Below are 25478 nucleotides of genomic sequence, written 5' to 3'. Positions count from 1 at the left end.
GGCCGACGCGCCCGCGCACGCTCACGCATAGCACGCACGGCACGCACGGCAAGCGCGGGGCTCGCGGAGAAACGCGGGCGCCGCGCCGCGGAGGGCCGGATCGTGGAGGACGGTGGCCGCACTAGGTCAAACTAGACAGCCGGAAGCCGGGCACCGGGGCCGGGCTGAGGGGCGGGGCCTGCAGATCAGGCGGTGGAGCCTAGTCTCCTTGGCAACCGGGAGGAGTGGTTGGAGGGGTGTGTTCAGGACTGCGGAGCACCTTGGGGGCGGGGCCTTCCTGGAGGGGGGCGGAGCCGAGAGGCCTTGGCAACCGAACAGGGCCAGAGGCATGCTTGAAGAACGCGGAAATTTCGGGACGGCGAGAAGACGGGTCTCCTTGACAACGACTTTCCGAGGTGAAGCCAGGCTTGGATGCAGGGAGACCAGCGAACGTAGGAGCTGTGTGCGGAGGAGACTCTTCTTGGTAACCTGGGCGGGGCGGGGCCTCGCGGAAGCTTCGGCGAGCGAGGGTCTGCCCGGCTGTCTCCTTGGCAACCTGGGGTAAGGTTCCAGCCCGTAAGCAACGGGAAAGCTGTAGGGTCTTCGGACTGCGCGGGGCAGGGCCAGGTTTCCTTGGTAACGAGGACCAGATCCCTGGACCAATCCTGGAAACGGCCTAGGAGCTTGGAGTGGAGCCTTGAGGCAAAGCGTCAAGCCTGCGGGCCCGTCTCCTTGGCAACCCGGCTAGCAAGCTGTGCTGGCTGGAGGCGGGCTCAGGCGCTGGGGCGAGGTCTGCGTCGGGCAGGGCCGTCTCCTTGGCAACCGGGATGGGCGGTTGGGGCGCAGCCGGAAAGCGGGTGACTAGCTCGGGCTGTAGGCAGCAGGGCTGAGTTTCTTTGGCAATCAGGATTGGATGGAGAGCCCTCGGAAAGCCAGGTACAGCCGCGGGGCACAGTCGCTCGAGGGGCGGGGCTTGGTCGCCTTGGCAACCGCTCAGGTGGTTAGGGCGATCCCTGGACCCCCTGGAGGAGGAGGCTGATGGGTGGGGCCTAAGTGGCTCCTCCCCTTCTCCAACCCGCCAAGCCCTCACTTCCCTCCGTCCTTCCCCTCATCTGGGTATTTACACGCAGTCTGTGCCTCTCCAAGTGCATGGTCCTTCTTTTCCATGTCCAAGTCTCAGCTGCAGTGTCGCCTTCTCGTGTGGTCTCCACAGCTCCATTCCATACCCTATGTGCACCTCATAAACTGTGAAGACAACGCCGGACAGAAGGGAGTATTATGTCCGGGAGGTACACATCAAGCGTCACGGACGCGAAGGGACCCATTCTTTGGTGGAAGGAAGAACCTCTAGCTTGCAGGCAGCCCATGTCTCTGTGTGACCCTTGAGAAAAGGATGAAACCTGCGTCATCTTTTAGGCTAGGTCCAGAATGTTCCTGAAGTTAGTTCCTGTACTGATTTTCTTATTCACTCAACATTCATCGAGCACCTATGAAATGCATACCAACACCCAGCCCCAGGAGGTCAGGGGAAGGATGGAATTCTAGACTGACCTCGGATGTGTCTGACGGCACAAGAGGGGCTTCCTGGGGGCAAGGAGGGTGCAATGGAACCAGACTTTTGAGGAAAGAATAGGAGTTGCTCGGAGCTGGGCTTCTTGCAAAAAGTGGGCATTCAGCCAGCTTCACTGGCCATCTCTCTGTCCAGGAGTCCCATTCATTTTGGCGTTGACCACCAGAGGGCGTATGACGCCCATCAATGGGGCCTAGTTACCTAGCGCCAAGTCTGGTGGTATGCAGAGACTTCAAAGCAGCCCCAGGGTTGTTTAAACACGACATTCATTGGAGATACCCTCCACCCACGGGGCAGCTCAGGGTAGCTGATAAGTTATTGGGCAGTGGGCGTGAGTTGACCTCCCACCAGGCCATTGCTGTCTGACCTCGGGCGAATCGTTTAACCTTTCTCAGAACCACGGCAGAGTTTGCCTCCTGGGAACCTCATCCCTTGCATTTGCTGCTTGCCCCTGGCCACCCAGGTCCACCTCCAGTCTTGCACTGCAGGGTGAGATTCAGTGATCAGGCACATGGGACCCAGCAGCCCTGGAAGCTGTGGCCTGCAGGGGTCCACTGGTAACCAGGTGGTTGTGTGACTTTTATGGCTGTTGATATAGGTTAGGGAGGAGGGCACCATTCATATCCAGGGCTCATGAGGCTTCCAGTGTCCCCCAGGGTCCAGTTCTACTGGTCAAGAAGAGACACAGGCGCCTGCCCAAGTCCTTGACGCCTGCCTGCAGGGGAAGATTTCCAAAGTTCTACAGTGGGGACCAGAGCCTGGGCCTGTGAACCTCAGTGCAGGAGTCTCTCCCTTCTTCAGACCAAGGGCTTGGCAGCCTCTCCCATCAGCCCAAGATGCAAGCTGTGCTTTCCCGAGCAGTCATGTGCAGAGGGACACTTCGTCCCTAAGCTTGTCTCACCTATGTGATGAGTGTCCTGCTCTTGGAAAGACTAAAGTCTCTGAGAGAAGCCTTGTCTGTGGTACAGCAGCTCTGACTCCTCACCCAGCTCTCCCTAACCTCTGGCCTCCGTCTCTGCACACTGAGCCCAGCTGCTCAACACTCCACCCCATTAAGCAGGCAAGCGTCTTCCAGGTGAACTCTGGAGGTTCCTGTTTAGTTACTGTATTTGTACTTGTCATCATTGAACAAGTCATCCCAGCTATGGGAGACATTGACCCAGGAGCATCTCAAGTTCAAAGCCAGTCTGGGCTACAGAGTGGCTCAAGTCCAACCTGGCAACTTAATGAAAACATGTGTTAAAAAGCAAAGAGCCCAGGGCATGACTCAGAGGATGCCGTTCCCCAGAACCCCCAGTGAGGATCTGGGGACCGCTGTTTAGGGGTGGAGCACCTGCCTGGAATCCCCCACCCCCACCCCGTGAAGGGCTGGGGGCGTGGCCAGGTAGAGCCCGCCCTGAATTCCCCAGTGAGGGGGCTGGGGGCGTGGTCAGGGTGGAGCCCCGCCTAGAATCCCCAGTGAGGGGCTGGGGGCGTGGTCAGGGTGGAGCCCCGCCTAGAATCCCCAGTGAGGGGCTGGGGGCGTGGTCAGGGTGGAGCCCGCCTAGAATCCCCAGTGAGGGGCTGGGGGCGTGGTCAGGGTGGAGCCCCGCCTAGAATCCCCAGTGAGGGGCTGGGGGCGTGGTCAGGGTGGAGCCCCACCTAGAATCCCCCAGTGAGGGGCTGGGGGCGTGGTCAGGGTGGAGCCCCGCCCAGAATCCCCCAGTGAGGGGCTGGGGGTGTGGTCAGGGTGGAGCCCCGCCCAGAATCCCCCAGTGAGGGGCTGGGGGTGTGGTCGGGGTGGAGCCCCGCTCAGAATCCCCCAGTGAGGGGCTGGGGGCGTGGTCAGGGTAGAGCCCCGCCTAGAATCCCCCAGTGAGGGGCTGGGGGCGTGGTCAGGGTGGGGCCCCGCCTAGAATCCCCCAGTGAGGGGCTGGGGGCGTGGTCAGGGTAGAGCCCCGCCTAGAATCCCCAGTGAGGGTCTGGGGGCGTGGTCAGGGTGGAGCCCCGCCTAGAATCCTGCAGCGAGGGGCTGAGGGCGTGGCTCAGAGGTAGGGCACATGCATTACATGGGCTCAATTCTCAGTACTAGAAAAACAGATGGCAACATCGAGGCCAGGAAAATGGTTCTGTGGGTTAAGTGCTGCGAACCTGATAGCCTGAGTTCAATATCCAGCACCCTCTTGGTGAAAAGACAGCTCCAACTCCTGCAAGTTGTTCTCTGACCCCCGCAGACACGTGCACTTTGACATACGCACCCCTGTACACACATACACAGCGAATGTAGTAAAAATTCGCTCGGAGCCCAAGCAAACTGGGTTTCAGTGCAGCACGACTCTGGGATTAGTCCTCAGAACTCTCAGGGTAAAACGGAAAATAAAACCTGCAACTTTGTTACTGTAGCGAACAGGAGGCCGCGCTTGTGCAGCCACTGCAGGCTGGACACTGCATCCGCTGGGAGTCATCCATCCTGTCCTTGGCCAGAGCTGGGCCACATGGTCATGCTGCCCGGGGACTAGAAAGAGGGGTGACTGAAGACACTGGCCGGCCCATTTCAACTAACGAGGACTCACTGTCGTCAGCAAGGACAGGACCTGCTCTCTGTAATAGACACGGCTGCCTGCTTCCCTTGGGCTGGAGAGATGGCTCAGTGGATAACAATACATACAGCTTTTGCCAATTCCCAGCACTCGCCTCAAGTGACTGACAGCTGCCTGTAACTTCCGCTCCAGGAGCTCTGGCGCCCTCTTCCGGCCTGTGGGTATCTGCACACCCATGTAAATACCCACCCACAGATATACACATACAGATAATTTAAAATAAGCACTTGGGAGACAGAGCCAGGCGGATCTCTGTGAGTTCGAGGCCAGCCTGGTCTACAGAGTGAGATCCAGGACAGGCACCAAAACTACACAGAGAAACCTTGTCTCAAAAAACCTAAATAAATAAATAAATAAATAAATAAATAAATAAATAAATAAATAAATAAAATTTAAAAAAAAAAAAAAAAAAAAAAGGCCGGGCGGTGGTGGCGCACGCCTTTAATCCCAGCACTCGGGAGGCAGAGACAGGCGGATCTCTGTGAGTTCGAGGCCAGCCTGGTCTCCAAAGCGAGTTCCAGGAAAGGCACAAAGCTACACAGAGAAACCCTGTCTCGAAAAACCAAAAAAAAAACACAAAAAACTTGTTGTTGTTTTAAGATTGGCATCCTTATCAGACAGGGGAGAGTTTCTGTGGAAAGGGGCTACATGAGAATGTGAACAGGAAGGGCCTGGAACGTAGGTGGGTAGACCTGGAGTTGTTCTATGGCTTTAGGGAGTCACGGTGGTGTGGAGCTAGGGAGAGCCACTGTGGAGTCTTCAGGCTCTGCCTTGGTTCTGACATCACTTATCCTTCTTACTTGGAGAGGGAAGCTGTCACATTCTCATCTCCAGAGTGTGGGGCCTGGAATGTCCTGCAGAGAGCCACAACCCACATCCTAGACGCAGAAGCACCAGCACACGGCTCCCTAAGAGCCCTAAGTACCTGCCACTCTGTGCCCTCAAGACTCCATTTGAATGAAATGCAGGGCAATCCTCTGGAAATGCTGTAGAAACTTACTATATACTGACTTCAGCTTACAGGGAGGACTTCAGGCATGGCTGAATCCAGAACTTCTGATGCCATAGCAGGTACCTTCGGGCCCTACCGGCTCTGCGTCTTGCCTGGCTGGCTTCCTTCTGGCCATTGGCAGGGGCAGCCTGCAGCTGTGGGATCCGCCTTCCAACTCAGCACGTTAGACAGGCGTGGGCCAGGCCCAGTCAAAGAAAGAAAATGTGGGAGCAGGTCTCCTGTAGCCCAGGCTGGCCTTGAAATGTAGTGGTGGATGACCTTGGACTCCCAGAGTCTTCCCAGGGTGGGGTGGGGGAGCAGTTGGCTCCCACTTCCTGAGTGCTAGTCTAGCAGGTCTGCAGGGTGGAACCCAGGGCTTCCTGCCACTCTGGTGACATTTGAGCTATGGCTGTGGCTCTGTTTGTTTGTTTTCTGGATTTTGTTGTTGTTGATGTCTGGCTGGCCTGGACCACTCTGTAGATCAAGTTGGCCTTGAAATCACAGAGATTAAAGGTGTGTGCCACCACACCTGACTGGCCCCATTTGATTTTTGAGTCAGGGTCTTTCCATGCAGCCCAGGCTAGCTAAAACTTGTCATTCCCCTGCCTCAGCCTGGGATGGATTCGTGCATGCCTTCACACCCAAGGCTTTGAAGGTCCTTAGCTGGATAGTTTCTTGTAACTAGAAAAAGAGACAGATCCCCAGGCTCTGGGTTAGAGACCTGGATAACGAGAGGCCATTGTCCTATCTGCCCCACTTAAATTGTCCTATGTCTGCCTCGAGGCACAAACATTCAGACTTTCAAGCCTCAACAGATCCTTTCTTTGTGCCTAGTTGTAGCAGAATGATCTGGAGTCCCAGACCAGCTTGAGCTACAGAACAAGACTTTCTGTCAAAAAGAAGTGAGGGCTGGGATGTGGCGGAACAGTGGAGCACTGGGCAGACAACCCCGGGCTTCTGAGTTGAGACCCTTGGCACCCACGGACAAAGCTGGGTGTGTGGATATAACCCAGACACGGGAGGATGCCTGCGGCTCTCCAGCCAACCAGTCTAGCTGAATTAGTGACTTCCAGCGTCACCGAGAGACCCCATTTCGAAATATAAGGTGGAAAGCAGTCAGGTGTGGGCCCCAGGCCCCTGGTCTCTGGCCGCCGCTCACACAAACACGTACACACAGACCCCTCCTCAGCCAGCCATGACCTCTCCTGTTGGTCTCAAGCGTAGCTTCACCCTCCAGGCTCTTGTAGCTGTCAGGGGTCGAGGGGTCTCGAGACTGTCATTTCCTCTGTGCTCCGGGGTCTGGGTGAGAGAGAAGTCTATGAAGTTGAGCAGAGATCATGGGCGTGAGCCGAGAACAACTGACTCTCAGAACTTGGCGGTAAGAAGTGGGCAGCAGGGGAGAGAAGGCTGAGTTGGGGACAGTTGTGCCAAGGGTGTCCCTGGGGAACCCATGGGTTCCCAGTATGTGGGAGCAGGACAGAGAGGGGCCCTGAACCCATGCCAGCCACACAATGGTCCTTTGATTCACCCAGCCCAGGCCACAGTGGCCCAACATGAGGGGTCAGGCCTCGGCCAAGGTCAGTGCTGTCCACCCCCCACTCCCTCCTGCAAGCTCTTGGTGAGAACCCTGTGTTCCATGCCTCGCCCAACCTAGGAGCATCCTTGGGGGAACTGCCAGAGACCAGGGCCAGGTCAGTACCCTCCTGCATTGGCACTGGACAGCTCTAATGAGGAAAAGAACGGCTTCTGCGGCCAGTGATCTGCCGGGGCCTCACTGTGTGATGCCAAGGGGGAAGATGTCACCCCAAGAAGGGGTCTGGAGTAGATGTAAAGACGGGGGTGATCTCAGGAGACCCAGTGTTCCCTATAGCACCCCCATATTTTCTAGCTATAGATTAATTTATCTGTGTATTTTTTAAATATATTTATTTTATACAAGTGGGTGTTTCACCTGCCATGTCTGTGTACCATGTGTGTGCAGTACCCGAAGCGGCCAGAAGAGTGCGTCAGATCCTCCGCAACTGGAGTTACAGAAAGTTGTGAGCTCCATGTGGGTGCTGGGAACCGAACCCCAGTTCTCTGGAAGAGCAGCCAGTGCTCGTAACTGCTGAGCCATCTCTCCAGGCCCTTATTTGTGTATTTTGTTGTCTAAACCATGAGCTGGGTGAGGACAATACTACATCATCCTTGGTCACTGGGATCCCCAACACCACAGCTTGTCCACTAATTCCCCCAAATCCACAAGGGACTCCATAGGACCCAAAGGCATTTCAAGGAAGAGTGAGCTAGCTACTTTGGAGGCCCCCAGATGGGGGGTTCTAGGTTCAAGAGAGAAGACCCAAGACCCTCTGGCCTGAGGCCCCAGAGCACAAAACACCCCAGACCCATGCCAGTATTACCCTCATGGACTGTGGAAATCTCATGGCACCTGTGGTCTATCTACGCCGGAAGCTGGGTGTTTACCCGGGAGGGGGAGGAGAAGAGTCCCCCAGTCTTTTCGACACATTTTTGTGTATGTGTGCCACAGCTAGTGTAGGATCAGAGGATCAGAGGACAACTTGCAGGAGTCAGGTCTCCGTCTACTGAGTCTCTGCGGTGTCCTGGGGATGGAGCTCAGGTTGGCAGGCATAACTGCATACACCTTCACTCTTTGAACCAGCTTTTTGTGGGGTTATTTTGAGGCAGGGTCTCACCATGTAGCCCTGGGTGTCCTGGATCTCACTCTGCAGACCAGGCTGGCCTCGAACTCACAGAGATCCGCCTGACTCTGCCTCCCAATGCTGTGATTACAGGCCTGGCCACTGAGCCATCCTGACTGTTTTGAGACAGGGTCTCCCTGGCCTGGACTCCCTAGGTAAACCAGTTTGGATTTGAACTTGTGACCCTCCTAAGTGCTGGGATTCTAGGGTGTGCCTCCCTGCCTGATTGCTTTCGTGTGTGTGTGTGTGTGTGTGTGTGTGTGTGTGTGTGTGTGTGTGTAGGTCCATGTGCACATCGGGTGTTCCGTTTTAGCACTCTGGGCCTTGGACACCGACTCTCTCTAAAGTTGGAGCATGGCTCCTGGCCAGCAAACCCCAGCGACCCTCCCGTCTCCACTCCCTGCAGTTCCGGGGTGGCAGGCCCTCTTGCCCTGCACACTCAGCTCACACTACATGGGGGGCGCTGGAGTTTTGAACGCAGGTCCTCCTCTTTATACAGTAATCAGTCTTAACTCCTGAGCTGTCTTCTAACCTTGGGTTTTGTTTTTCCTTTTTGAGACAGGATCTCAGGTTGCCCAGGCTAGTCTGAAGTTCCCTCTGTCGCTGAGAATGACCTTGACCTCCTTGACCTGCCGGCAAGGTGGAGTGGCAGGTGTGCACCAACATGCCTTCTGCATGCTGGCCGAGCCCTCTACCCCCGACCAAGCTACTGATGACTCTAGTCTGACTCACTCTGAACTCACAGCAATCCTCCTGCTTCAGCTAGAATGAGAGGTATAAGCCTTTAAACAGCTTGGAGCAGCTCAGGGACACCCTTTGCCACCTTGGGGCTGGTGAGTGTGAAGGTCAAGCCAGAGGCTGAAGAGACCAGATGGCAACCTCATTGTCATGCCCAGCCCAGACTTTCAGACACACTCCAGGTGGAGACCCCGAGGACACCTGGCGGTGTCCACCTTAGTCACCTCCAGAACATGCCCCCCGGGCCGCAGTTTGTGACCTGACCCCACTGTGGGCTGTTCTTCCTAGACAACTGTCTGGTTCCCAGATGGGATAGGGCCTGCCCTCGGCGGCCACCCCCGCGCAGGCCCGGGCCCTGCGCCTAGGGGACACGTCCGTCCCGCCGCGCCCCGCCCCGCCCGCCGCCGGCCCCGCCCGCCTTGGGCTTTTATAGGCCGAGGCGCCCGCACTCCCTGAGTCCCCGCTGCTGCCCCACACTCGCCATGCGTCCTGGGGCACTGTGGCCGCTGCTTTGGGGAGCCCTGGTCTGGGCGGTGGGATCCGTGGGCGCCGTGATGGGCTCGGGGGATTCCGCGCCCGGTGAGTGGGGCTGGGCGGAAGGGGCGGGCGAGCGGGCCACCCACGTGGCCTGCGGAATGCGGCAGGGGGATGTCTGGGGTGCGCTCTGGCTGGGTGGGCGAGTGGGGTGCTCCACGCCTCCAGCCTCAAGAGAGGACTGACATTTATTTATTAAGCTCTTATTGTTTGCCTGCTTTCCCATGAGTTCACAGAACCCAAAGTTGTGGGTACTTTTTCCATCCCCGTTTTCAGGATGGGTAAACTGAGGCTCGGGGTCATGAACCTCTGGTAAGTGACACTGTGGGTGGCCCCTTTAGAGAGACATCTCTTTTAGAGAGACATCTCTGGGTGGCCAGACCTGCTAATGCCATCTGGGTAGAGGGTTTCAGGATTCCTTGGAATGTCTGTTGGAATGGTATACCTGCATCTGGCTTGGAGAGCTCTAGCCTCAGTTTCCCGTTTTGAAGTGTTTGCTGAGGTGGGGGGCCCAGTTCGTGACGGCGTTCAGTAGTGTCTCCTGAGCACGGATGAGTTCTGATACGGGGGACGCGGCTGTCCCCATTTAAGGGTGAAGAAAGCTGGGCTCTGCGTTCCAGCCTCTACCCCGCCCCGCAGGGCTGCGGGCCTCCAGGGGAGCCGAGCCCCCTCCCCTAGGGCCGTGTCCCCCGTCCCATCCCCGGGGAGTGAGCTCACGCAGAGGGAATGTTCCCCAGTTGGAGTGAGTAAGAGGCGGCTGGGGGGGGGCTGCAGGCCGGGGCTCGGCCGCCCTGGGCACTGTCTAGACAGAGGGCAGAGGCGGGAAGCCAGTGCAGGCCCACAGACCCTCACATGCCGAGTGCCTGGCATTTGAAGGGGCCGGGCAGGGTGCCAGTTCTCAGGCCCGGAGGCCGGGCAGAGCTGGTGGTGGAGCACTGGGGTGCGGCTCAGAGGAGGAGGGCTCCCCACAGAGCAGAGTCAGGACCCAAACTGTGGCTTTCTGCCCCGTCTTCCTGAGTAGGGGACAGGATACCCATGATGGCTATGGACGGCTCTCGGTTGGAGGGGGCATTAGGTCTGGGGTGTTGGGGGTTGGTTAGGAGTTTGCTACAGAGACCATACACACAGAATAATTCGTAGGTAGAGGTGGGGGTCTGGAGTCACCCTCCAACTCCTCCTGTGGCATAGGCGGTGTCTGCTGGCTCCAGCAGGGCAGAGAGGCCACCTGCAGTCTGGTGTTGAAGACCGACGTCAGCCGAGAGGAGTGCTGTGCCTCCAGCAACATCCACACAGCCTGGTCCAACTTCACTCACCCGGGCAACAAAATCAGCCTGCTGGGCTTCCTGGGCCTCGTCCACTGCCTCCCCTGCAAAGGTGAGGATCGGGGTCGGGGGGGGGGGGGACAGGAGCCGCAGAGAGCCCCAGCCTGTCTCCATCGTCACCCACACACCGCGGCCTGAGTACCGCCAATTTTACAAGGTTAATATGCCTGAGAATGCCTCCCCCAAGTCCCTGCTGAGAACAGAGTGAGTGGCACCCAGACACCCGCTGCCTTGGAGGGAGCACGGGTCGGAGGGTACCCCGGTCTCTCTGTGATCAGGGCTGAACCAGCAAGGACCTGGAGGAAGTGCTGGGGAAGGACGTGGAGAATTTGGGCATTAGATGTAGGGTATTGGGAGATGATTAGGAGTTTGTGGGGTGGACCCCACAAGGAAGAGTGCACTGGGGCTAGGGTCGGTCTCTAGGAGGGTGGGTGCCATCAGGCAGCTTACCCAGGAGGCTAGGCTGCAGACCTGAAGGGCAAGCCCAGGTGCTTGCGCTGGCCTGTGGGACAGGATTAATGTCGGGTCAGCCTGGCTGTGTCCACCCCACACGCCCTCCTCCAGACCCCACCCCTGGCTTCTGGGAAGAGAACAGATACCCAGAAACAGGCGCCTGGCCTGGGTGTGAGGGCTGATGACTGCCTCTCCAGCCTCCTGTGGCCCCTCCCTGTAGTTCTTAGATTTCCTAAAGCTGGCTAGAGGGCCGGCTCCAGATGTACGGGTGGGAGGTCCCTGTGGGGTGCCCAGGAGTTACAACCCTGCAATGTGGGTCTCTCCAGCCCTTTAACACCGGGAAACCGCGGCCAGAGAGTTTAGGGTCTGTTCGTCTGTTCTCCAGACCCACAACGCAGCTGAACTGGGAGAGGGAGGGGTGTCCATTCTGATTCCAGCATGAAGTTCTCAAGCTAGGATGTTTTGGGGGTCCTCTTGTACTCAGAGTGTAACAGCCTCAGTTTCCCCATCTGTAAAATGGTGGCTGAACCACATATTAAAAGGGACACGTGGCCAGGAGTGGTGGTGCAGGCCGATTCCCAGCACTTGGGAAGTAGAGGATCAGGAGTTCAAGGCCAGCCTGGGCTACAGGAGACCCTGTCTCAAAAGAACAAAATAAAGAGTGCGGGGCATCCCAACACAAGACTGTCCAGTCGGGCCTCTTAGGGCAGGCCGTGCACTGGGATGAGCCTGCACTCCAGTGGCACGTGGGAAACCCACCTGCGCGCGTCCTGTGTCCCCAGATTCCTGCGACGGAGTGGAGTGCGGCCCCGGCAAGGCGTGCCGCATGGTGGGGGGCCGTCCACACTGCGAGTGCGCACCCGACTGCCAGGGGCTTCCCGCGGGCTTGCAGGTCTGCGGCTCCGATGGCGCCACCTACCGGGACGAGTGCGAGCTGCGCGCCGCGCGCTGCCGCGGACACCCTGACCTGCGCGTCATGTACCGGGGCCGCTGCCAAAGTAAGGGACGCGGCGTGGAGAGGCGGGGCCGCGGGGAGGCGGGGCCGCGGAGAGGCGGGGCCGCAGAAGGTGAAAGCGGGGCCTGGGGGCGGGGCCAGGGAGATGAGGGCGGGGCTAAGGGACATCTCCGCAGGACAGGGAGAGGCGGGGCCCGGGAAAAGGTACCGCACGGAGAGGGGTGGAGTCTCTGGAGGGGCGGGGCCTAATGGAGGTGTGATTAAGCAGGGGCGAAGCCTGGGGTAGAAGGGCCGGGAGAGATGGGCAGGGCCTGGAAGGGGCGTGGCTTAGTGTACTCCAGGGGCGGAGCCTTTGGGGGCGTGACCAGTACGAAGTCCGGACCAAATGTTGGTAAACAGCTGTGTAGGGGCGTGGCCACGTCGGCCGCACTCTACGGACACTGCGGAGGGCCACCGCTAGGGGGCGGGGCCTGAGGGAGGGGCAGGTCTATGCAGGACTGGGGGTCCGATCAGTGGGTGCCAAAGTCGCGGGCTGCGAGATTGAGCCCGAGCCCCGGGGTAGCTGCAACGCTCAGGCGTGTCTGAGGACAGGGCTGTGCGCCGCAGCACGTAGAGTTCCGCAGCCCCGCGGGCCAGCGTGCCCTCACAAGTGCTGACGCGCGGGAGAAGCTGCGCAGCCACGGGAGGAGGCTCGCGATGGGCTGCGGGGAACGTGGGTGTAGCCACGAGGGCCACCTGATGGGTGGGGCTTGGTGGAATGGGGCGGGGTTTGGCAGCCGAGTGGGGCTGCCGTCCTGGGGGCGGGGCTCAGCAGAGCCGGGGTGGGATTGGTTCTAGGGTCTGGTAGGCGGGAGCTGGTGTTCCAGGGCGGGGCTCGGGGAGGGGCGGCGCGGTTTTCATCCCCAGGAATGGGGCTTTCAGGTGGAGCCCCAGTGTGAGGGTGGCTGGACCCACGGGAGGAGGCGCCGTCCAGCGCCTGACCCGCCTGACCCGCCCTCTCTCGGGCCCACAGAGTCCTGCGCTCACGTGGTGTGCCCGCGCCCCCAGTCGTGCCTTGTGGACCAGACTGGCAGCGCGCACTGCGTGGTGTGTCGCGCTGCGCCCTGTCCGGTGCCTTCCAGCCCCGGCCAGGAACTCTGTGGCAACAACAACGTCACCTATATCTCCTCCTGTCACCTGCGCCAGGCCACCTGCTTCCTTGGCCGCTCCATTGGGGTTCGCCACCCGGGCATCTGCACAGGTGAGACTCGGTGGGCCTGGGCATCGGTCCACCAAGGGGTGGTGCGTGCGCTCACTGTCGCCTTTCCCTCCATCCCTGCAGGTGCCCCCAAAGTACCGCCAGAAGAGGAAGAGAACTTCCTGTGAGCTGCAGCAGCTGGTGTTTGAGGCCGTCCCAATTTTATTTATTGTCGCAGAAAAGATTCTAATTTATGTCACGTGGACGTCCCCCAAACCTGGCCTGGAACCACTTGTGGATCCCCTAGGATCCTGAGCACGTATCACAAAGGACTGAAGGGAGATGTTATAAGAGTTGGTATGTGCCATCACCAGGTACTGGGATCGAGTTAGGACCCCAGAGGCCTGCTGCCCAGGGAGGGCAGCTTCATGGAGACCCTGCCTTGATATCTCCGCCTGCTTTCTAGGCTGGAGCTGAGTCTCAGGGCACAGTCATTGGTAGCTGTGTCCTCCTCAACTGCTGTTCACACGGGGCCTCCCGGCCTCAGATCGGGGGGCAGTCAGCCCAGAAACACTGGGTTCCTCCCTGTTTACTCCACTTAGAGTGGGACCCGGTGGGAACCTGGCTGACTGCGTAGTCTGTGGACACCAGAACTCACTGTGGCCAGAGTCACCCGAGTGCCTACTGTCCTGTCCTGGGGACACCAGAATCAGCTTTTACCCAGGTCCCAGCCAGCCGCATTCATCACCAAGCCCCGCAACAGGTGGTGACATCAGCCAGGTGCTGTTTGGGGCATGACCCTTCACTCTGACAGCTGCCACTCAAAATTACCCACATGTGCCTTGAAGGAGACCAAAAAGAATGGGGAGCTGGTGCTCAGTGGTTAGAGTGCTTTCCCAGCATGCACAAAGCCCTGGGCTTCATCTCCAGCACCACATGAACAAACATGTCAGCACACACCTGCCATCCCAGCACACAGGAGGGTCAGGAGTTCAAGGCCAGCCTGGGTTACCTGAGACCTTATCTCTAAAAAACCTTAAAAAGAAAGACAAAATGTCAGCTCACAAACAGAGGCCCGTAGGAGGGTGCACAGCCCCCCATTTGGGGGCAAAGAGTCCCAGGTCTTCTCTATCCCCCAGTCCTTGGCTGTGCCTTTCTTCAGTGTCCCCAAAAGTGTCCTTAGCCGGCAGCCTGGGCAGCCTCTTCCACCCTGGGGTTCTGCCTCACCAAAGAAATAAAGACGACGGTAAAAACCACCATGGTGACCAGGCCCAGCCTCCCCCTGCCTCCTCTCTCTCGACCTGGGGACTGGGGTGGAGCGTGGGGCCAACCATGAGAGCTTCCAGAAAGATGCGGCACGTGTTCACGGGTCCCTGGGAAGCATGGAGACGAGCAGAGGGGACGGAGAAGAAGTGGGCCCCTCTGGGGTCTGAGGTAGAGGGACAAGATGGCTCAGAAGTGAAGGCTTGCCCTCAGTGGAGGAACGGCGGCTGACGGGATGATTACTAAGCTGAGGCAGTCTTTCATAGGAGGCCAGGCTAAGCCGCGATCCCAGGACTGGAGTGGCCGTTTTGTTTTATTTATTTATTTTTATCTTTTTGTCCTCACTGTGTATTTTGGTCCCCTGTCTGTGTGTTAGTGGGGTTAGTCTGCCATCCATAAGGGGACAGAGCAGGTACAGAGGCCAGGAGCCACCTGGAATGGGGACCTATGGTGTGGGAGTGGGTGATCTCGGGCGGGGAGCATGGTGGGTGAGGAGCTGTGAAAGTATCTCAGCCTAGAGGGTGAGTGCAGGGCTGAGGGCTCCTCAGTGACACTGACCACACATGGAGCCGTAAGCCCTGTGTCTTGTACTTCAGTACTGCTCTTCATTTTGTGTGGGTGCCTGCAGCCCAAGCTCCAGGTTCTCCGCGGTCTCCAGCCAAGCCATGCACTATTCCAGATCCTAGCCCATGGACACAGTGCCCTTCATCTCGGCCCCAGTAGGGGGCTGAGATTCAAACTTCCCTCACAGAGCATCCCATAGAGCAAGGGGAGGAACTTCTCCGAACCACGTCCCAGATCCAGGCCACAAAAGCCGACACTTGAGTGTAGACATCCGGGGTCTTGGGGTCACCACACCAGAGGCCTGAGAAGGAGACAAGGCCGTGGGCCCGGCTCCCACAGACCAAGGGCCCCCCAGAGTCTGCCTGGAGTGAAAAAAAAGTTGGAGTTAGGTGTTGCTCTTGGGGTCTTTGCCCCCCAAAGGAGTCTCTTCTATACAGACAGGTCTGTGGTCTTTGAGCGATACACAGCCCGCATGGCGGTGTGCCCCGGTCTTCTGACGTGTCTCTCAAGTCTCAGCCCCCAGGCTCTCTTTTCTGTGTCCTGTCTACCCTAAAATCCTCAACTCACTGTGGAATCAGCGTTAGGAGTTCAAGCGCCCCCTACTGGACCTGCCCCCTAAGCTCGTGTACACAGCCCCGGGGCATTTCTGGGCATTTCGTGCAGGGCACAGCCTGCAGAAATGAAGGGAACACCTCTGTCCAACCGCCCCTCACCTTCCTGGGCCTCATTTCTCCATCTAATCACACATCAATGGGACTCAGTTCTCAGAGGTAGCTTATGTCCAACCCTGACCCCTCTGTGGGCCTCGGTTTCTCCAGACAACAGGCCATCGTACCGAGCAGAAACCACGCCACCGGCGGTCCCCGCTGCGGGTGCAGAGCACGGCAGGACTCAGCTGGCCCTGCCAGGAGCTGTTGCAAACACTCAGGTCCAGCACGCGCACCTCGGCTTCCATCAGCCCCGGGGGAGGCTCCTCAAAGTCAGACATGAAGCCCCAGCCGGACACACGGCAACGCGTCCCCGCCAAGGGTGGCCCGGCACCTCTCCGTGGCAAGCGCAGTAGCTGGACAGCAGGGCCCAGGACAGCTGAGCCGTTCAGCTGCGGGAGGAATGCTGGAATCAGAGCCGCAGTCCCTCTCCCTCAGGGCTCCCCAGCTGGGGTGCCTTCCCATTCAGCCTCAGGCCTCAGATTAGACATCACTCTTCAGGAACCTCCCAAAGTCCTCAGTACAAAAGGCCCTCGGACCGCTGGGTGCTGGTCAGCTGTGGGGCTGCCTGGGGTGGCTGCCTGGGGCCTCTGCAAGGTCTCCGGCTACTCAGCTGAAGGGGAGGACAGAATGACCAAAACTCCAGGGAAGGACTAGTCTATCTAGCTGCCCCTTTACCTCAGTTTCCCCATTCTCCCCAGCCTGTTTCCCCACCTGTACTAGATGTCAGGTGACTCTCAGGAGACTCACCCCCGGACTCTGCAGTGGGAACCCTCATTGCCTCCTCTGTCCTACGAAACTGCCGTGCCCTGAAGCCCACGGCACACAGGGAGCTTGCCGCTGTGTCTGTAGGCCAGCTCTGAGACACTCCCTTGAGAATCAGGACCTCGTGGCTCTTGGCTTTGCTTTTTTTTCCCAGAGGTGGGAGTCATGAAGGGTTCTTGGCAGCAGAGGTGTAGGACAGGATTCAGGAGTCTGAGGTGCTACCAGGCATCTTCAAACAGAATTCCAGAACCCTTTCTTTCTTTCTTTGTCCCCAGAGACAGGGTTTCTCTGTGTAGTTTTGGAGCCTGTCCTGGAACTCACTCTGTAACCCCAGCATTCAGGAGGCAGAGGCAGGCAATCTCCGGGTTCGAGGCCAGCCTGGTCAACAGTGAGTTCCAGGACAGCCAGAACTACACAAAGAAACCCTGTCTTAAAAAGAGTTCATCCCCAGCCCCACAACAAATTAAATAAACCAACTCAGAAGTCATGTGGGCCCGGGTCTGCCAGCCACCCTCCTGCAGCTCACCCTTAACAGGCAGATGTCGTTGGCCTGTGTGGCTGGCTGGTAACTGGGATGCTGGACAAGAGCTGCAATGCTAAACACCTGTCGTGTGGGCTCCGCTTTGAGCAGTGCATGGGCCCCGAGCACCACCAGGCCAGTGGAGGGGTCCCTGCAGGGAGACGAGAGGAGTAAGATCAGCTCATGCAGCCCCTCACAGTCCCCAGGGTTACAGCCCTCCTCCACTACAGCGGTGCTCCAGTCCTGGCAATATTAAAGAGTTATAAAAATACACTTAACACAGCACAACCTTATTTGTTACAATTCTTACTTCCACAATACTATTTTGTAGTGCTGAGTATGAAACCAAAGCCTCAAGCTTCCTGCTAGACAAGTATGCTACTCATGGCCACGCCCCCAGCCCCTCACTGGGGCATTCTTGGCAGGGGCTCCACCCTGACCATGCCCCCAGCCCCTCACTGGGGGATTCTTGGCAGGGGCTCTATTATTCAGCTACAACTCTACAACTATTTACGTATTTATTTTTGAGACAAGTTCCCAGTCTAGAGCTAAAACTTAGCTTCAGTTTTCCATCCTCCTGACTCAGCCTTTGAGCCTTCTGGCTAATTGGAATTCCCAGACCGGGCTGCCTTTCCCAGCAGTAATGTGCGTGCTAACAGTAACACACTTTATGTTGAAGGTGATCATAGTTATTAAATTTGATTGTTATCACCAGAAGTGCCCCGGGGGAGGGTTGGTCCTGTCTGGGTCACATCCTAGCGATGGCCTTAAGTTCATCCCTCAGTGGCCCCAGCACATCACCTGTCTCTGAAGCAGTGGGCAGCTGACACCACCCAGCGGACATGGAGCAGAAAGCCTCCGCAGTGGTGACGGCCCTCGAAGCTCACAGAGACCATGTAGGGCCGGGAATGCGGTGTCACTTCATGGCCCCCGATAATCTGGGATCCACAGCAACCTGGGATAAGTGTGGCTATATGAAAGACCAGGACAGGAAGACGGGCCAATGGAGGCCAGCCCTAGCAGGGGGCAGGAGTGGAGGCGGGGCTGAGAGGACAGGGGTAAACAGAGGCATTCGGGAGGCAGAGACAGGTGATCTCTGCGGGTTCAAGGCCAGCCTGGTCTACATGGGAAAGTTCCAGAACAGCTGGGCTACATAGTGAGACCTTCCCTAAGTAAGGGTGGGGGAAGAGAACAAGAACAGGAGAAACCCTGGACCACTGACGGGGCTCAGTAGCCAAAGGCACTGGCTCCAACCTTGACACCCCGACTTCAATCCCAGGGACTCCTATGGCAGAAGGGCACAACCAACCCCTGCAAGTTTGCCACTGGTTGCCACAAGCACCATAGACACATGATCCATCAAATAAATAAATGTAATTTTAAAAATAGGACACTTGGGGAAATGGTCCATCACTTAAAACCCCTGGTTGGTCTTGGGACTCAGGTTTGATTCCCAGCACCGATATGGTAGTGCCAACTCCAGTTCTAGGGGATCTGGCGCCCTCTCCTGGCCTCCTCAGACACCGCATGCATGCAGACATGCAGACACAACACTCAAATAAAAAAAGAAAGTATTAGGGAATCCAGAGCCCACAATCCTGTACCCGAGATGGCTAAGATCACTGCCTGGCACCTCACGCTCCAACCCACAGCCACCGTTCCTGGTTCAGCACTTAGACTAGATGGGGATCCTATTTGGGAGCCTAGGGTCACCGGCAGTCACCTTGGGTAGGGTTTAATGGCAGTTTGAGTTCTCACCAGGGGGCCTCATGAGCAGAGTCAGGGCAGCCGCCACCTCCAACAACAGGCATCCCCAGCGTCCGGTCCCTGGCGCCATGGCTGCAGCAGGACGGCAGCTCCCTGGCAAGGTCTGCAGATGCAGGAGGCACCCTCACCAACCGTCCAGCCCCAAAAGTAGGAACAAGGCTGTGGTCTGTGGTCAGGAGGTGGAGCAGGCATTTCTAGGAACCAGGGAAGGCAATTCGACTGTCCCCTGTCCCCAAGATCGCTGCTGCTGAAAGCCCAGATCATTTTGTCAGCCGACTCGTCCAACATCTTCTTACTAATTCATCTGGCCCCGGCCGGGCTGAGCACATACATCACATGTGACTGACCCTCAGACCGTCTCAGGGGACATAGTCACCCTGGAAGTACCAACCTTGCCTACCCATCTGTCCCTGGCCAGGTAACCTCGGGCAAGCACCGTGACCCTTGACCTCAGTTTCCCCATCATAAACCTGGGGTCTGTAAGGACAATGAGGAAGGCTGATCCTTTGGAGAGCTCTGGGTTTGGCTGACTTTGCTGCATTTATTGAGCTCCTACTGTGTACTAGACTTGGCTGGAAGAAGGGAACAGCAGAGTGACCCTGAGTTCTGGGGTCTAGCAGGATCTGTGCTTGGGTTTCTTCACGGTGGGGACCTTTGGAAGAGGAAGTTCAGATAGGGTCTCACGTAGCCCAGGCTGGCCTCAAATTCAATATGTAGCTGAGGATGACCTTGAACTCCTATTCCTCCAGCCTCCACCTTCCAAGTGCCGGATGGGATGACAGGCGTGAGCTACCACAGCCCCACTGAAGTGGGAACTTAAGCCCCCCCCCCACGCTGTGGAGTGAAGTCTAGAGCACACAATGGCCGGACTTGCGCTGGTCCACGTTTGGTGGCCGGACTTTGCGCTGGTCCACGTTTGGTGGCCGGACTTTGCGCTGGTCCACGTTTGGTGGCCGGACTTTGCACTGGTCCACGTTTGGTGGCCGGACTTGCGCTGGTCCACGTTTGGTGGCCGGACTTGCGCTGGTCCACGTTTGGTGGCTGGACTTGCGCTGGTCCACGTTTGATGGCGGACTTGCGCTGGTCCACGTTTGGTGGCCGGTGTCTCAGCTTCAGCTTAGCTGGACACAGCAGGCTGGCCCCCAAGTCGGCCTGCAGGACCTACCCCCACGGCTGACGCAAATGCCGGGGGCTTAGGAGGAGGAAGGGACAGAGGACACACAATGGTGCTGAGGCGGCAATGTCCCTGTGCAGCTCAGGGAGGGGGGCACAGGGCCAGCACGGTCACCCTGCAGGGAGAGGGCACCTTGTCTTGGCTCCCTTTCCCCCAAGAGGCTCATTCCAGCCGCCCTGAGGACGAAGGATGAAGTTCTGCACCGGGGGCTCTGGAGGGAGCCAGGGCTGGGGGGGGGTGATGGCAACAGACAGCACAGCTGGTGGGGGTCGGGGGAGAGATCTCAGACAGAGAAAAGGAGAGACACAAACGGAGACAGACACAGAGAGACAAGGAGGGAGGAAGAGAGAGAACTGGAGACGGAGTGAGGCAGAGGTGGGGGGAGGACAAAGACAAAGATAAGGACAGAAAGAAAGCCAGGCTGGACAGACGGTGCTCACCTCCAATCCCAGCACTCTGGAGACACTGGCAGGTGGGTCTCGGTCAGTTTAAGGCTACCCTGGTTTACAGAGTTGCCAAAAAACAGAAAGAGGAGCCGGAGAGGTGGTTCAGCGGTTAGGGCCCTGGCTGCTCCTCCTGAGGACCTGGTTCCGTTCCCATCCCTCAAGGTGGCTCAGAATAGTTCCTAACTCTAGTTGCAGGGGATCTGATGCCCTCTTCTGGCCGCTGTGGGTACTGCATGCGTGTGGTCCATATGCACAGGAACACATCCAGAACATAAAAAATACACATTAGCCAGTGGTGATGGCGCTCGCCTTTAATCCAAGCACTCGGGAAGCAGAGGAAGGCAGGTCCTTCTGAGTTCGAGGCCAGCCTGGTCTACAGAGAGAGTTTCAGGACAGCCAGGGCTACATAATGAGACCCTGTCTTGACAAAACGAAAGAAAAAACACACTGCAAGTGAAGTGAAGTGCAGGCGGCAGACTCAGGGGAGCTCTTTCTGCTCCCCTACTTCCTTCCGCTTTGGCGATCAGTTGTGAAACGTAGAACCACCTTGTGTGGAGCTCAACCGCCGAGCTCACAGCGGCCTCCAGGAGCACTGCACAGTCTTGAGAAAGCCAGGGAGCTTTTCCGTCTCGGTCTGGGTATCTGGGAACCCTGTGAGGAGGAGGGCTGGAGCGGGAGATAAATGTTCCCCAAGATCTCAGCCCTCCCATGTGCCCTCATTATGTAACCAATGAGAACCTCGAACCATGAGTCTCTACTGCCTCAGAGCTGCGTAACAGGTTCACGTCTGGTTTTTCCTTTTCTTTTTCAATTAAAACGTTTGTTTTTTTTTTAAATCTCACTATATGGTGACCTTCCTACCTCAGTGCAGGAGGAAAGGTGTGCGTCTCCGTGCCTAGCCCCCGAATCCCTTACTTTTCTAATGTTGTATTTTACATGGGTGCATGTTTCTGTGGGGGAGGGGAGAATGTGTGAGGGCCTGAGAACAACGTCCCTCCATTCCCTCCAAAGTGCCACCCACCTGGTGTCTCTCCCTGGCTTGGAATCTGCCAGTTTGGCTAGGATGGACGGTCAGGGAGCCCTAGGGCTCCTCCCATCCCCACTTCCCCCGTGCTGGGGTTACAGGCGCGTGCCCTCACGATCGCACACAGGTGGGTGCCCTCACGCTCCCACAGAAAGAACTTGACCCCTTAACTCGCTCGTTCAGGAGACAAAGAGCATTGCCTCTCTGAAGACACTGTTCTGAATCGCCAATGCTTACAGTAAGAGCTCAGTAATTCTCTTAGGCAGAAAAGACAGAGGCCCGGGAACAGCAAAGACACCAGCTATCTGTCAGTTTGAGCACCTAACGCAGGCTCAGCAAAATATGGCACTCAGCCTGTCTTTGTCAATAAAGTTTTGTTGTTGTTGTTCTGTATTTTTTGTTGTTTTTTTTTTTGTCAGAGCTGAGGACTGAACCCAGGGCCTTGCGCTTGCTAGGCAAGTGTTCTACCACTGAGCTAAATCCCCAAACCCGTATTTTTGGTTTTTTGAGACAGGGTTTCTCTATGTAACAGCTCTGGCTGTCCTGGAACTCGCTCTGTAGACTAGACTGACCTCGAACTCACAGAGATCCGCCTGCCTCTACCTCCTGAGTGCTGGGATTAAGGGCGTGTGCCGCCACTGCCCAGCTATCAATAAAGTTTTATTGGCACACAGCGTACAGCCTATCAATGCTGATAAAGTTTTATTGGCACACAACCACCTCCACATATCTTCTACTCCTTTGGTGTCCACGACGGAGTACAGTTCTTGAAGCACAGACCGTCTGGCCCACAGCTCAGACCATGTTTACTATCTGGCTTTTTATCCGCCAAGTTCGCTGAACCCTGGGTGCGTCCTGGGCCCCGTTCTAGGAGCTGTGAGAGGAGGAGGATGCTGTTAAGCCTCCAGCAGTCTAAGGAGGTGGGATGGACAGAAAGACACAGAGGCCGCGAAATACATCCTCAGGAAAGATAGACAGGTGTGGAGAAGTAGGCCTGGCTGAGGCAGGGGGATCTCTCTGAGTGGGACCCCGTCAAAAGAAAACAAAACCAAGGTGGACGGCTCCTGGAGAGGAACTAGGGTGTCCTTGAACCTCCACACGCACACAAGGTGAACACACATGCTCCACAAAACCAAAAGACAACTATTCTATCCTAAAGGCGTTTCGTGGCACACCCTCCCTGCTCTACCCCAAGGCCCAATCTGTCTAGGGCCACGGGGCTGCAGTCCGGGAAGCCACGTGGTGCACCCTCTAGGGGAGACAAGCCCTGAGTCTGTCTCACTGTGGCTCTCCAGGGTCCTGGGAACAAAGTCTGAGTTAACCGGCTGCCCCCTCACTCACTCTGGCAGCATCATGGGGCTGACTAAACACTTGAGTTCAAGAGACCAGATCCAACCGTTAGCCCAGGCTGGGCCTCCCGCGGAAGCAGAGTCCCCCCGAAACTGCTGCTGTGGCTGTCCCGGAGCTCCACTGCAGGCCCTGGGCTCTTTTCCTCCCGTCTAGAGCTCCGGGCGACGGGATCCGGGATCTGAGCGACGCTTCTGGGTGCAGCTGCGCCGGTGCGGGGCGTCCGCGGCCGGCAGGAGGCGCGCGCGGGCGCGCGGGGCGCAGGGAGCGCGCGGAGGCGGCGCGCGCACGAGCCCACCCGGCCGCGCCCGGACAATACCCGGCGCGCTGGGGACGATGCCCGCGCCGGTGCCGCCCCCGCGCCGCGCAGCCCTGGCCGCCAGGCCCTAGAGTCGGCCCTGCCCCGCGCTGCACCGCCCACGGACCTCGCGGGAGATGGAGTGAGTACCCGGCCGCGCGCCCTCCGCCGCCCCAGGCCCCCAACCCGGGGACCCGGAGGCGACGCGGGGAGACCGTCCCCAGATGCAAAGGGGAGGGATCGAGCTGGGCCTCGCGCTCCAGGCCCGGTCCTCAATCAAGCTGGGGAGAGGAGGGGGGGACGGGACGGACCCGGATTGCACCCACACATCGCTTGCAGGATGCGAAGGAGGGGGGCCCACGCGTGCACGACCCTTCATCCAAGCTGGGCCACCTGTGGGTGGGCGCCCCCCCGAGAGCCTACGGGACCTCGGAGGAGTAGGGACCCTTCCTCAAAAGGCAGGGTGCTCCCTGCCTCCCCTCCCCCAGCTTGGGCTAGCCGCTCCTGGAGCTCCCGTCGGTCCCTCCTGCGCGCTGCCCTCCTCCTCGTGGCCTCACCGGGGTCCGCAGACTCCTGGCAAAACCGATTCCGGCCCATCAGATGTGGTCCCGAGTCGCCACTGGCTGGAGAGGTGGATTTCCGCGGAGAACTAGGCGGGCGGTTCCCTGTCAGGGGCTCTAATCTCATTTCCCCCTTTGCCTCTAAGAATGCTCCCCCCGCCCAGGAGAAAGGGGGGACCTGATGGTGTGACTCAAAGGGGTGCCTGGATCAGGTTGGAAACGGTGGTGGTACTCAGTCCCCAGACCCAGCTGGTGTGAGCTGGGGTCTGTGAGAGAGGTGGACGCAGTGGGAGATTTTGTACAGAGCCAGGCCCCAAAGAGCACGTACGGTCATTCAGGCACGCCGCCCCTCTAGGCCATGTGAGGGTGCCCCCCAGCCCCTTACTCCCACAGGTGGGAAGGATAGGTGGTTGAGGGGTGTTTGACAGGCCTGAGGGTGGGGAAGCATTTCCTAGGTCACAGACCCGCCTGCCTGGTGACTGGGTTAGTGGCATTCCCCCGCAGGGCCCCTGTCCTCACCCCGGCCAGCGCTTGGGACATAGGAGCCCAGCCAGCTTGGCTGGGCTGGTGACCGCTCCCCCTACCCTTCCCTCTCTGGGTGTGTTTCGGACGAGACAACTTTCCTCTTGGGATTAACCCGTGACCTGCCACACCCACCGATGGGTGGAAGCTGTCACATCCCTCCCCGGCCAAGAAGGCTGGCTCCCAGTGCCTTCCTTCAGAAAGCCCAGACAAAGGCCTGGCTGCTCCCCCACCCCGCCCCGGGAGCCCCGCCAGGGGCTCAGGGGAGCCAGCGCCCGGACTTGCCTGCCCCACATCCCCTGGCTTGTTTATCTGTTCGGCTGGCCTGGCCCAAGGGAGCAGGGACAGGCCTGGGTGTGGCGGAGGCCAAGGGCCTGCGCTGACAGGTGAGAAAACCTCCAGAACAGCAGGCTTTCTCTGCTTCGGCCTCCATTGTTTCCCGTTCTTCCAGCCCTTCCTTTCCCACCGGGGATCCAGAGGCTCAGAGGGGACTAGGTGATGCCCCAGAGCCACACAGCACACCCAGAGTCCCTTAGCACCTGCTGCAAGGCTCTTGTGGATTCCTGAAGCACTGTGTGGCTCACGAGCCTCTCCCTGGGTGGGTGGTCCAGCGGTTACTGAGTTGGGGGTGCGGTTCAGCGGGAGGCTGGCCCCATGTGGCGGTGAATGAGAGAAACCTCTATTTGGTTTCCAGTTGACTCAGGGTGGGGTGAAGTTTCCAACTGGCCCCGGCCAGTCCTGTGCGCCTGACCCTCCATTTTCATGGTCCTTTTCCACAAGGGCTGAACTCATTCCCTGGATGGCCCAAAACGTGGGAGATGGAAGGCTGGGGAGAGAGTATGTTCACGAAGCCTTTTAAAGGTCAGGGCATGGTGGCCCAGGCTTTTAATCCCAGCACTCAGGTGGAGGCAGGCGGATCTCTGTGAGTTCCAGGCCAGCCTAAGCTACATAGAGAGACTCCATCTCAACAACAACAACAAAAATACTTTGAAAATTAAGAAAAAGAATGGGGTGTGGTGGCACACGCCTTTAGTCCCAGCACTAGGGAGGCAGAGCCAGGCGGATCTCTGAGTTCGAGGCCAGCCTGGGCTACAGAGCGAGATCCAGGACAGCCGGGGCTGCACAGAGAAACCCTGTCTCAAAAAACAAACAAACAAAAGAGGTACGCATTAAAGAGTTAGAGCATTGCACAGATGGCCCAGTCTTAAGAGTGCTTACTATTCTTGCAGAGGCCCCGGGTTTGGTTCCCAGCACCCACGTGGTGGCCCCCAACTCCTGTAACTCTAGATCCAGGGGACCCAACGCCCCCTTCTGGCCTCCACAGACATTGCATGCATATGCACAAATCCACACACAGACTAAAAATTAAATATCTTTAAAAAATTTAAAGACCTAATAAAATTACTTTCGGAGATATGTGGCAGATACGGGTGGCCAGGAAGCTGTAGCAATCCTCCTGCCTCAGCCTCCTGGAGTGCTGGGGTGACAAGTGTGAGCTACCAGAATGGACATGTTGAAAAGGGT

General features: G+C 58.0%; 2 protein-coding genes across 4 annotated transcripts; one reads left to right on the top strand and one right to left on the bottom strand.

The window, feature by feature from the left end:
- The first annotated feature begins 32 nt into the window (after nucleotides 1-32).
- On the top strand, nucleotides 33-14260 carry Fstl3 (follistatin like 3). 3 transcript variants are annotated; one of them, XM_059251723.1, is made up of 6 exons: nucleotides 33-540; nucleotides 8381-8592; nucleotides 10279-10464; nucleotides 11648-11863; nucleotides 12833-13060; nucleotides 13142-14260. In XM_059251723.1, exons 2-6 carry the CDS (start codon nucleotides 8586-8588, stop codon nucleotides 13183-13185), a joined length of 681 nt encoding a protein of 226 aa, XP_059107706.1. In that variant the 5' UTR covers nucleotides 33-540; nucleotides 8381-8585; the 3' UTR covers nucleotides 13186-14260. The 3 variants fall into 3 exon arrangements, with proteins under 3 accessions (XP_059107706.1, XP_059107705.1, XP_059107703.1); XM_059251722.1 differs by lacking the exon at nucleotides 33-540 and adding an exon at nucleotides 588-915; XM_059251720.1 differs by lacking the exons at nucleotides 33-540; nucleotides 8381-8592 and adding an exon at nucleotides 9022-9135.
- Nucleotides 14261-14627: 367 nt separating this feature from the next.
- On the bottom strand, nucleotides 14628-18739 carry Prss57 (serine protease 57). Its single transcript, XM_059252149.1, has 5 exons — nucleotides 18575-18739; nucleotides 17618-17771; nucleotides 16823-16967; nucleotides 15660-15923; nucleotides 14628-15186 (listed from the first exon to the last, which is right to left on the bottom strand). The coding sequence occupies exons 1-5, from the start codon at nucleotides 18651-18653 to the stop codon at nucleotides 14995-14997; spliced, it is 834 nt and encodes a 277-aa protein (XP_059108132.1). The 5' UTR covers nucleotides 18654-18739; the 3' UTR covers nucleotides 14628-14994.
- Between the last annotated feature and the right edge of the window lie 6739 nt (nucleotides 18740-25478).

Source organism: Peromyscus eremicus, unplaced genomic scaffold (assembly GCF_949786415.1).
Source record: "Peromyscus eremicus unplaced genomic scaffold, PerEre_H2_v1 PerEre#2#chr22_unloc_1, whole genome shotgun sequence".
In the NCBI taxonomy this organism is placed as follows: domain Eukaryota; kingdom Metazoa; phylum Chordata; class Mammalia; order Rodentia; family Cricetidae; genus Peromyscus; species Peromyscus eremicus.
This window is presented reverse-complemented; position numbering and strand designations above follow the sequence as displayed.

Excerpts from the sequence above, each read along its gene's own strand:
- Fstl3 (XM_059251720.1), top strand. The coding sequence starts at position 9,039 with ATGCGTCCTGGGGCACTGTGGCCGCTGCTTTGGGGAGCCCTGGTCTGG. Across the intron at positions 10,465-11,647 it reads CCACTGCCTCCCCTGCAAAG|ATTCCTGCGACGGAGTGGAG; the intron begins GTGAGGATCGGG and ends CTGTGTCCCCAG. Across the intron at positions 13,061-13,141 it reads CCACCCGGGCATCTGCACAG|GTGCCCCCAAAGTACCGCCA; the intron begins GTGAGACTCGGT and ends CCATCCCTGCAG.
- Prss57 (XM_059252149.1), bottom strand. The coding sequence starts at position 18,653 with ATGGCGCCAGGGACCGGACGCTGGGGATGCCTGTTGTTGGAGGTGGCG. Across the intron at positions 17,772-18,574 it reads TCTGCTCATGAGGCCCCCTG|GTTGCTGTGGATCCCAGATT; the intron begins GTGAGAACTCAA and ends CACTTATCCCAG. Across the intron at positions 15,924-16,822 it reads ACGACATCTGCCTGTTAAGG|CTGAACGGCTCAGCTGTCCT; the intron begins GTGAGCTGCAGG and ends TTCCTCCCGCAG.